The sequence below is a fragment of the Primulina eburnea genome, unplaced genomic scaffold (genome assembly GCF_022965805.1).
Source record: "Primulina eburnea isolate SZY01 unplaced genomic scaffold, ASM2296580v1 ctg424_ERROPOS1667910, whole genome shotgun sequence".
In the NCBI taxonomy this organism is placed as follows: Eukaryota; Viridiplantae; Streptophyta; class Magnoliopsida; order Lamiales; family Gesneriaceae; genus Primulina; species Primulina eburnea.
The window spans coordinates 349416-361382 of record NW_027331236.1 but is presented as its reverse complement, the minus strand read 5'-3'; the positions used below and the strand labels follow the sequence as shown (position 1 = coordinate 361382).

Sequence of the window (11967 nt, the reverse complement as noted above, 5' to 3'; positions counted from 1 at the left end):
GTCTGATTTTTAAAAATATAAGATCTAATATACTACTAATTTACATAAATTATTATTTTTTTGTTTTTAATCCCATCAATATGAAATTATTTTTTTCCAAAATCAAATATTTTTATAAATTATTTAAAAAATGTCCATATAATTAATTCAAGTAATTGTTGTAAAATAATGAGTGCAATAAAAAATATAACTATTTTTTTAAAAAAGAAAAGAGTAATTTTCACCCAAAATGTTCAAACTGCGTATAGCTCCATTCATGCCCGCCTTTTGGTCCCGAATAATTTACCCTAAATCCTTCAATTGCAACTCATTTAACTGAAGAATCGAGCCGCAAACTCCCTTAAATCTTGTCAGGTGAGATTTGTCCGCACATTCTCCCATAACAGGCGATTAGGGTTTTAGGTGGTGGTTGAATTTTTGCTGATTTATGGATTCGGAGAAGGAAACCATGGAAGAGGGCAGGGTTCATGAAGGGGAGAAGGATGCGGCTGAAGTTGAAGTAAAGGCCGATGTTAAGGAGGACTCCCATGAAGTAGGTGCTGAAAAGTTGGGAGAAAAGGAGGATAATGGAGATAAAGAAGAGGTAAATGAAAAAACCGTGGAAATGGTTGAGGAAAAGGAAGAAGGTGAAGGAAATGTGGTGGAGGAAGAGCGGGTGAAAGTGGAAGAGCTGGGAAAAGGCGGTGAAGAAGAAGGGAGTGGCGAGGAAGAAGAAGATAAAGGAGAAGGGAAAGAAGAACCGATGGTGGAGACGGGAGATTCAAAGAAGGGCTCGAAAACAGGTAAAAGCAGAAGTGGGAAAGCAGAATTATCATCTCCGAGGACACCAGGAATTGAGAGACCAACAAGGGAAAGGAAAACAGTGGATAGATATGTGGTGAACGCTACTGTGAGGGGCTCTGCCACCAAGCTGGTGGCCATTGAGAAGGTACCTTTCAACCTAGAAATCATAGTGTCGCCGAGAGCTTACAGTTTTCATTCAGATACACTTTTTGTTATTATTTGTTGGGAAATTTGGTATTTGCATCGGAGAAAGAAGTCTTGAGACGGGGAATAGTTGTTAATTATGCAATTTTAAGAGAGTGAATTATGTATATTCTGTAATAATGTGAGTGGAGAGATGACAAACAACGTGTAAAGTGGATTGAAGAAAGATTGTATATTTAGAAGGTTCCTCTGCCTATGATGCAGATAGGAAGGGTTTATGAGACGCTTTTATAGATATATGAAATTCAGTTTTGAGTTTTAGACGTGCTCTGTTGTGACTTGGGAAATTACAAGGCTGTGTATATATTATGCTTCTGAGGGTAAATGGAGGTAGACGAGAAACATGAGGAAAAACTCTTTCTTTTAGTTAAGATAACTTCCATGGTAACAGTGAAGTACTCCGCTCTGTATGAATGGAATTGAATTTAGTATGACTAAGGCAATGTGCAAGAAATTTTGAGGGAAATATTCAATCAAAAGCTTTTACTCCTTACTTAGATTTGCATTCGGTACTCTTATATTTGCCAAAGATTAGGGAGAATGCATAGAAAACTTGTATAAATAAGCTTTAAAGAAGCTCCTTAATATTTGATATTTGCTTGAGAGAGGAGGTATGGAAATATTATCTGTACTTACATCATTGATTCTATGCCAACAGGGTCAAGGTACAAAGCTTAAAGACATCCCAAATGGTATGATATTATTTTTCCAGCTGAATTTAAAATTACTTAGGGTTTTAAAGTGAAAATACAGATACTGCCCCAGATTATTTGTTTTAGGGCATCGTGATTGCTGTTTGTTATGATTCTGCCGACTTTCTTTAGTTTCCTTTACAAGATTATGATTTATTCAATGTTTCTCTTTGCTTTGGGATGGTTTTATGATAGTCTGCTGGAGGGATGCTTAGAAGTTTGTAACATTGGTTTCCGTTTTAAATATAGAACTTAGTTTACTGTTTGGACATGCTTTTTTATTTTATTTAGCCTCATCTTGCAATTTTTGTTCAATTACAAGTGTCTTAATGTTTTGATATTAGTTTGTGATTTGGACGATGATCTGGCCCAACTGTTCTTGCTGAGCTGATGAAGTTTAGCTTGTAGTTGTTGGTGATTGGTCATTGCAAAACAAAAATTTGATTTGTTTGTCATTGCATTATAACCACTTTAATTAAAAAAAGATGTCCCAGGATATGTTTTAGACAAATGTTTCAATGAATATTTTGTCAAAATACAGGGCGAAAAACTAGAAAATTGATTCCGCTAAATGCGTGAACTCAAAGTTCTGTACAGTCATCTGAAGTTATATAATAAAGTTACCTCTTCTTTCTGCTAACAAAAACCACCTGATTAACTCAAACATAGCATTCACGCAGCTGGAAACATAACTTTAAACGAACCAGTGAAACAGCACTGGGCGTAGGGCGCCATCTCAACACATTCTACCTTGCTGGTTTCTGTCTTTATATCTGTGCTAATATTGGATGATATTGTTATTGTTGGACTATCTTGTTAACTATGTTATGAATTGTTTCAGTGGCTTTCAAGTTGTCTAAGAGAAAAGCTGATGAGAACCTACAGCTTCTTCACACCATTCTTTTTGGAAAAAAAGCAAAGGTTTCCTTTTTCTATGTCAAATATTTATGTTCTGTCATTTTATTTCATCGTTTTCATGTTTAGGTTTTTCCTAGTTAACTTCTTCCATTGATGTGGATATTGATCACTGCATGCTTTGTTACAGGTGCAAACTATGAAGAAAAATATAGGCCTCTTTTCTGGTTTTGTGTGGATTGAAAATGAGGTATGTTTTTCTTTCCTTTGCTGTTATTTTGTGTCACATCCTTGGTGTTTGAATGTGAGTACTAATGTAACGCCCTTACCCGAGCCACTACTAAACAGACTAATAAACATGCAACATTAAACTTAATACCAATAATTAAACAGCGGAAACCAAATACTTAATCATCTTACAACCCAAATGAAAACAAAGCAATAACGACAGTCTTAAACATTAATACAACCATAACAAATACAAAACATAACCCTGAACGAGAAAACGATAAACCACAGAAAACCTCCACTGTATCACCACCGAAAACCCAACTGCTCTAGCCACTGCCCTGGTCGTCCGAACCGTCCAACCTAAGACCTGCCCCGTGGAATGGGGTGCCCAAGATGAAAACAAGGACGTGAGCGACAATCGCCCAATACGAGAATGTACGAGTATACAAACTGATATGATGCATGCAAAATGCAATATGCCCGGATATCAAGGATCAAGTCAAGAATCTCATTCTCAGTCTAGAGGCGCCTGAGTGTGTAGTCTCTGATCTGCCCTAGGCATGTTTTGGCTCCCACACTCATCATCAAGACGTGGACCTGCAATGTCCAGGTCATCAGAGCCCGCGGGTCCCGTCGGACACTGTAGCTCTCGATGCCCCATCGTCCACAATACAGAATAGGGCTGAGCGGCCCCAACAAACGAGGTATATCTCAAAAGATATCAGGCTCAACATGATATGTCATGCATAATATGCCAAAGCAGTAAAACATGTATCATGCAACAGATAAATATGCAGCATATAAGTGTGTATACTACACTTGGATATCTCAGTCAGTACATCACGTACCTCACTAAAACAATCTGACAGAAAGCTCTGAACCTAGACAATACCAACATAATGAAATCACTAACAAACCAGATCAAACATGCTACAAAGATCTCCCTATGATCCTTAAATCACTATTTAAGGATTTAGGATTATACCTGCGTCCGTCGTCAGCCCGCTGATGATGTCTCGATCTCAGTTCACCGACCCTCCTCGAGTCGACACTAGCTCCGAAACTTCCCGACACCAAAGTGCCCTAGAAACTGACTAGAAACTATGGTAAAACTAGCACTTTTTCTGAAGAATGCGGTGAAGGAAACAAAAGAATCGGCTTCCATTTATAGGCTGCATCCGGACTATTTCAGAAAATCCGAACCAATCTTATCTGCCACGTGTCGGAATCTCATTGGTCTAGTTGGATTTCTCGAGATAATGTAATCCGAAGTAGGTCGGGTTATCCATTTAAAATTCGGTGGATACCAACAACTTGATCCCGAATTATTAATCCTTAATAATACTTAAATTAACAACTCATTAATTATCTCTTAATTAATATTTCATTCAAAATAAGAATTCGGGTCATTACAACTAAGTTCTAGAGGAAGGGAACAGAGATGTAATATTTGGCCTATTATTTCCAGAAAGATGTGGCCACATTTTAAAATGACAGGTCATGCTTTGTAGTCAAAGAAGAAAAAATATATTCTTTTATGTTTTTCAGGAAGATGTGAATATGTTTTTTCAAATTATATAGCGCAAGTGTATTGTCCCCTGGGTGGTGCCATGTTATTGGACCGAGTCATAAATAATTTGTGCATCATCTATTAACTCAAATTTATGATGGGTGTGTTTAACAGGAAAAGCAGAGGGCTAAAATTAAAGATAGGCTTGACAAATGTGTGAAAGAAAAATTGTTGGATTTTTGTGATGTCCTTAATATTCCTGTCTCCAAAGCTACTGTAAAGAAGGTAATCTCCTTATTTGATTTTGTTTGACATCATAAATGTTCGCTTGTTTGATCATATCCAGTTGTGTTTTCCAGGAAGAACTCTCTGTGAAGTTAGTAGAATTTTTGGAATCTCCTCATGCTACAACAGATATCTTACTCGCTGAGAAGGATAAGGTAAGACTTATCTTATTTTTGTGTTTGTTGATGGATTCAATTGAGCAGCTATATGATATTTCTTCTTTCTTTCACACGAATCTCTGAAGAGTAAGAAGCGAAAGAGTAGGAATTCCGCAAGCAAAAGTTCTGCTGACACGGCCGCTGGAAAATCTAAAAAGGTTAGGTCTTAAATAATTATACTTTGCAGGGAAAGTATGCTAAATTATATTTTGGAATGCAAAGGAAAGATTTAATCTGACCAGACGATGGACTTATGTTAAACCATTTGCAATGCACTGTGCTTCAATTGATCAATTTAATCTTATGCGTGGTGTTATCTATTCTGGGTATTAGTTAAATGCGTAGTGTTATCTATCCTAGGTATCTGTTTTCATTGTTTCTGAGTACATTCCAAACATGTATTAGTATATGCATTTTAAGGCTGAGTCGGTTTCTACTGCTCAGATATGGTTTTTGCCACACCACAGGTACCTGCATTAACTCTCTTCTCGCTGTATTGGTGTTTCTTTTTTTTTTCTTTTTGTTTTTCGTTAGTTACAACATAACTCGCAGCTCTAATAATAACTCTGGATTATGATGTGAGGTCACCATCATATGAGGAGTCTGATATAGCATTTAATGCTTTAGTGCCATGAGACCGTCAATCGAAAAAAAAATTATGGTTGCTAAATCATCTATAACCCACTAGTTTTTCTTTTTCTCTGTTGTTTTTTAATTTTTATTTTATTTTTGATGTCTTGACTTTAGATCTAATCTGTTATGTCGTTTGGGGATACCGATGGTGAATGGTTTCTATCAAATTTCAGAACGGCGAATGCAATTTTCTTTTTTGGTTTTCTGCGATGGTTCCATTATTGGGCTAGCAAAGCTGCTAGACTGGCAAGTTAAATAGCCAGTTACATGGACCTATTTTTTGCATTTGAACCTTAAAACCATGGCAACCCCTGTGGGACAAGTATATATAAATGCAGTATGTGATTGTGAAATGGGTTTGTCATTGGCTTGCCATGGGGTAGAGTCTTATGTTTCTTCCATAACAGTTACCGGTATTTGCTTTCACTTTCTAATGACATTTGGTCTTATCTGCGTTTAGAAACCAAAATCGGACTCTGAATCTGGGAAAAAGGGAGAGCATTCAAGTGAGGAACGAGATGATGTTAAAAGTGAGCATTCACTAAGTGAAGATGACCAGGACGATGATGACACTGTCTCTGGAGCAGATAGTGACAAGGAGACAACCAATCCAGAGGAAGAAGATGAAGAACAAGATGAACCCAAGAAGCAGATGCTTCCTGAGAAGAGTTCTTCGAAGACAAGCGCCAAAAAGGATTCTGGAAGTAGGATTGATAAGAAGTCCAAAGCAGCTGGCAAACAAAGCTCGGCCAAAGCGCCAGACACCCCTGGCAATTCTACCAAAACATCTTCCAGTTCTAAATCAAAGAAACGTGTCTCTGAAGCTGAATCCAAAAGTGAATTAAGGACACCCCCGACTAAGAAACGAAATGGTGATAAGCAGCGAGAGGAAACAAGTACATCTCCAAAGGATACATCTTCAAGCAAGAAAAGGGCAAGCAAGTCTTCTGCCAAAGTGGTGGAGAAGGATCGAGGTGTTGCATATTTACTAGACTCAAGTTGTAGGAAACGATACCTGGTGCTATTCTTAGTTATTAAAACAAAATCAATTATCACCCATGTCCACATCGCAAATAATGGTGAAAAAATTCTTCAATTGGGCTTTAACATGTTGTCAGATGCTTCGGATTGAAATAGTTAAATGTTTCTTGATACGGTTTGATATTGTGTTTTCAGAGATGCCTGATTCAGCTTTCCAAAGAATTTATTTCAAGGTCTTATATTCATTAATCGAGTTTTTCTTACTTTCTTTTATGATAGGTAAAAAGGAAAGCAGCAGAAATGCGAAGAAAGAACCCACTAAAGAAGAAATGCACGCGGTGGTAACAAATATACTGAAGGAAGTAGATTTCAACACCGTAAGTTGTACTTACAATTTCGTAGTGTTGGCTATGATGAATCTTTTATATCTCATTTACATATTTGCTATAATCTGAAATGCAGGCTACATTATCTGACATTCTCAAACAACTCGGTATGCCATCCTTTATCCCCGTAATTCATTTCTACTACATTAAGACCATCTTAATCTTGTTGATGTTAACCATTTGGAATGTCACATCAGGAAATCACTTTGGGATAGACCTGATGCATAGGAAATCAGAAATTAAAGAAATAATCACGGAAGTCATAAATAACATGTCCGATGATGAAGATGAAGATGAAGAGGCGGCTGAATCTGGAGACGATTTAGGAAATGAGAACAAGAACAACAAGGCGTAAATTAGCAGGCAAAAAACCTCTCCCCTGGCGGTTTTAGTCACAATGAACTCTCTTTTTTTTCAACCTTCTTTTTGAATTTTGTCTATAATCGATTGTTTCACCTTTTGCAGGTTACCTCTTGCCCATAAATCCATTAGACTCTGTATCTTAAAGATGCAGCTCGTTTTAGATGTTGCATTAGCCTTCAGGTTCTCTCTTGTCCCTTTTTGAAGTACCGCATAGTTCTTAACTTTATGAAATTTAGTTCATATATATCTATAGGCTAATTAATATGCAGAACATACATGTTTTGTAATTAATACATCCAGCATCCTTAGAAGTTGTAGCTTAATTATGTTATTCCCGAGAAATTGTAGGGCGAGCATACGGAGCCAAACATAGTGTATTGCACTTGATATTTTGTTTCCACAATTTTTTTCTGTTATGCATTTTGTATGATTAATATTTAATACATTTAGTAAAATTTGCAAAATAACTGTTTACATAGTAATGAAAATAACTTTTTGTTAATTATCGCGAGTATATTTGTTGTCTGTGTGCTGATGACGTTACCAAAAAGTCAGAGGAAGAACATTTTTTTATGTGATGTAACGTATTGAGCAACATAAAAAACACACGGGATTTTTTTATAATAACCGGATGTATATTTTGGATAGTGTCCTAAAGATAGGTCGAATAAATCTTATTTCTTCTCAAGTTAGTATAATGTTTTCTAAGTTCAAGAAGTTTCTTTAATTTTATGGTCATGACTTTTAACTCGTAGATAACACAGAGAGAATTTTTCAAAATGCTCTCTTCCCTCCCATTTTCCTATTCCCAGATCTTCCTCTACGTTCAGTAATGCTTTCCGACATCTGAATCCTCCGTTCGCGTCGGGCATCCGGGTCCCGTGCCGGTCTCCGGTCGCCGATCTATACGGTCTCACGCCTTGGGGTTTTCCGTTTTCTCGCGATTTATCGTTTGTTCAAGTCATTTCGAGCAGCGATTTCTTCGTTCCGCAACTATGTCATCGGGCAGAGAGCAAGAGATAAAGATTGAGTACAAGTTGTTCTTACTCAAGCTGGTTAATGGGGGAACTTCGCTGAGGTGGACTGAAAGAACTAGGAATGCTATCTATGTGTTGGATTTGGAACGAGAAGAGGCACGCTGGTTAAGCTCAGTTATCAAAAATGTTATTATTAATCCTCAGTCTAGATGGGATTTTAACCGACTTCGGGGCACAAATGCAACAATTGTCGCCCAAAGGATTGCCAATAGAAGAGGCCGATTCTTAGAAATTTCAAGATTTAGTAACATGGGGAAAAAAAAGAGTATTATAGTGCCAAGCGGGTATAACTCTCAAGGATGGATAAGGATTTCTGATATCCTCATTAATCTATTGACTAGGCAACCTCAGAGGAGAGATTTTCCGAGCATCCAACAGCCATTCAAGATAATTGATCGGCCTTACTGTCAACATTCGAGCAATGTTAGGGATGCATATATCAGAAGGATACCGGAGAGAAATTGGAATGAAGCTCTTATTGTCTCTAAGGAAAAAGTAAACACCTCGTGGGAGCAAGTGGAAATGCTACTAGGACAAGATGTTAAGAGGAAGGTCCATTTACAGATTTTTCAAGCTAATAAAGCGGTATGGTGGCCTGCTTCTCCGAAGGAGTTGACGTTCTTTCGAGATTTGAAAAGAGGATTCTTCAATGGCGGAGTGGTATTAAACTTCGAGGAGTGGAGCCCAAACATCAATTCAGTGGAATCGGTACTCAGGTGTTACAAGAGCTGGATAAAGATTTACGGGTTACCTTGGAATCTATGGACGGAAGAAAGTTTCAAAGCAATAGGGGATCAGTGTGGGGGGCTAATGGAAATCAGTGAAGATACAAGGTGTTTCACTGAATTGAGTGCTGCTAAGATAAGGGTAATTGGTAAGAATGATGGCTTTATTAATAACAGATTGACGATTTTACTGAACAACGACAAACTGGAACTCGGAATTAGCGTCGACACATTTGATTTTAAGGCTTACGAGACAACTCAGAAACAGACCTATGCCCAAGTTTTGGTCAAAGGTATGAGGACAGTAGCAGGCAGGGGGAAGTTTAAATTAAATGGGATCAATGAGGAATTACGGGCGCCTTCCAAAAGTCTAAAGGTTATGAATGAAGATTTGCCGGAATGCAGCCACTCGACCAGTAAAGATTATGATTTGCCTGCAGATCAATCGAAGGCTAGGAAGGTGGCAAAAATACTGCAACGTATCTCCCCAAAACCAATTGAGGAATTCAAGATCTCTCCAGTTCAGTCACTATCGGAAAGAGGAATTCAGGTGTGCAGCAATTCAGATGACAAAGATACTGAGGAGGTTCTGGCATCCATATATATTGGCGACTCGAAGAACACAGAAGTGCTGGACAGTGAACAACCGATTAACTCAGGGGAGTTTCATCAGAATGATGTTGATGATTTTCCACTTGAGGACTCAGATGAAGATTTTCTGGATGATGGCTTTGATTCAACGGATGCAGACAGCCACATATCTTCGCATACGGAAACTTTGCTCAGTAACGAAGCAATCGAAGTGGATCTACAGGCTTTGTTCAAAGAAAACGAGGTAATCGTGACTCCAAAAAAAGCTACTATCCTCGAAAATACTAATCCTTTAGTGGACAAGGTACTTTCCTGTTTTCAATCTTCAACTCTTAATCATTCCTTCGCGTTAAATTATCTTTTCCCTTGTTCTTTCAATGCCTTGGGGTTGTCTAGTGGGTTCTTAGGAGGGGGGCAATCTTCAGTCATTGACAAGTCTGGGATCGAGGGATATGCTCTCTTAGGGAATGAAAGGAAGAAAGACAACATTGAAAGTGAGAATTTACAGGAGGGTGGCCAAGCTGAGAAAGGAGACATTGAGCTGAGTAAGTCCTCGGGCAAATTAATCAGAGAGCTTGGCAGATTGAAGTGCAGTATAAACTATGAGAAAGGTTCGACCTTGAAGGGATCAAAACGTTGTTTATGAAGATAGTTTCCTGGAATATCAGGGGAGGAGGTTCATCGAGGAAGAGGGAATTAGTACGTTCAATCATTCGCAAGGAGAACCCGGATATTGCAGTGGTGTTAGAAACAAAGAGAATTTCAGTTGATCGTCGGTTTGTAGCCAGTTTATGGAAATCAAGATTCGTGGATTGGGTTTCTTTGCCAGCGGAAGGTAGATCAGGAGGTATTTTGGTGATGTGGGATCCTAGAGTGGTCCGAGTTTGTGACAATTTAGTTGGGAACTTTTCTGTCTCGATACAAATTCATTGGAAAGACGAGTTGGTTTGGTGGTTTACTGCTATGTACGGTCCATGTAACTCAAGGACTAGGGATTTGCTATGGGATGAACTAGCTGGTTTGTATTCGATCTGTGGTGACAGATGGTGTGTTGGTGGAGATTTCAACGTTGTCAGGAATCTGAGTGAAAAGTTAAACAACAACTCATACACCACTAGTATGCAATGCTTTGATAATCTGATACAGGAGCTGGGCCTTCAAGATCCACCTCTTTTAAATGCTAGGTACACTTGGTCAAATTTCAGGGATAATCCGATTTGTTGCAGACTTGACAGGTACCTATTCTCCGAGGGTTGGAAGGAATTATACCCCACTTTCCGACAGACGGTTCTCCCAAGACTTACATCGGATCATTACCCGATTTTATTGGACACAACAAAGTCAAAATGGGGTCCAACTCCATTTAGATTTGAGAACGTTTGGTTGACGCATAGGAACTTTAAAGAATCTCTACCTACGTGGTGGCATAGTGAAACGATTCATGGCTGGGAAGGGTACAAATTCATGCTAAGGCTTAAAAACATTAAGAAGGAAGTTACAGCATGGAATCGGGACGTCTTTGGGGACGTACATGTTAAAATTTCAGAGCTGCGTAATAAATTGAAACATCTAGATGCACAAGAAACGGAAGGTAACTGGACAATTTACCTAAATCAGCAGCGACGGGAAGCACGTTGTGAGTTGGAAACATTGATCATTCGAAAGCAACAAATGGAAAGTCAGAAAGCCAAAGTGAAATGGATGCAAGATGGGGACCAAAATTCTAAGTTTTTTCATTCGTTATTGCAAAACAGAAAGAACAAAGCAGTGATAGATAAGGTTGAATTGGAAGATGGGACTCTCCTTTCTGATGAAGCTCAAATTCAAAATGCAATAATTAGTTTTTTCACAAATCTGTACAAATCATCGGCAGGGGATGGTTCGGGATTTGATGGGGTGGATTGGGCGCCAATAACTACTGCTGATGCTGACCAATTGGAGCTGCCATTCACGGAGGAGGAGATTAAAGGTGCGGTGATGGATTGTGATGGCTCCAAAGCACCGGGGCCTGACGGTTTCACTTTAGCATTCTATCAAGCCAATTGGGACACAATAAAAGATGACCTTTCAAAAGTGTTCGCTGATTTCTTCTCAGATGGCATCGTTAATGGTTTGACGAACGAAACATACATTTGTCTCATCCCTAAGAGACAAGAAGCAACGAAGCTAAAAGATTTTCGACCAATTAGCCTAGTTACTAGCTTGTACAAAATACTGGCTAAGGTATTGACGAGAAGATTGACAAAAATTTTATCCAAAACAGTCTCGGAAAATCAATGTGCATTCATTCGAGGTAGACAGATAATTGACTGTTGTCTTATTGCTAATGAGGTGGTGGAAGAGTATAGAAGAAAAAAGAAAAAAGGGTAGGTTTTGAAGATCGACTTGGAAAAGGCTTATGACAATGTGGATTGGAGGTTTTTAGACTTCGTACTCGAGAAGAAGGGCTTCGGGGATAAGTGGAGGAAGTGGATGAAGGGTTGTGTCAGTAACGTTTCTTACTCGGTTTTCATTAATGGCAGACCAAGGGGTA

At 38.5% G+C, this 11967-nt stretch overlaps 1 protein-coding gene across 1 annotated transcript; it reads left to right on the top strand.

Annotated features, from left to right (window-relative positions):
* The first annotated feature begins 219 nt into the window (after positions 1-219).
* On the top strand, positions 220-7555 carry LOC140821105 (DEK domain-containing chromatin-associated protein 1-like). The gene is made up of 12 exons (XM_073181518.1): positions 220-928; positions 1646-1679; positions 2521-2600; positions 2725-2784; positions 4450-4560; positions 4635-4715; positions 4805-4876; positions 5812-6325; positions 6612-6709; positions 6795-6825; positions 6916-7081; positions 7184-7555. Exons 1-11 carry the CDS (start codon positions 428-430, stop codon positions 7071-7073), a joined length of 1740 nt encoding a protein of 579 aa, XP_073037619.1. The 5' UTR covers positions 220-427; the 3' UTR covers positions 7074-7081; positions 7184-7555.
* Positions 7556-11967: the final 4412 nt, after the last annotated feature.

Coding starts and splice junctions, on each gene's coding strand:
- LOC140821105 (XM_073181518.1), top strand. CDS start 428: ATGGATTCGGAGAAGGAAACCATGGAAGAGGGCAGGGTTCATGAAGGG. Junction 4,877..5,811: donor CCGCTGGAAAATCTAAAAAG/GTTAGGTCTTAA, acceptor ATCTGCGTTTAG/AAACCAAAATCGGACTCTGA. Junction 6,710..6,794: donor AGGAAGTAGATTTCAACACC/GTAAGTTGTACT, acceptor TCTGAAATGCAG/GCTACATTATCTGACATTCT.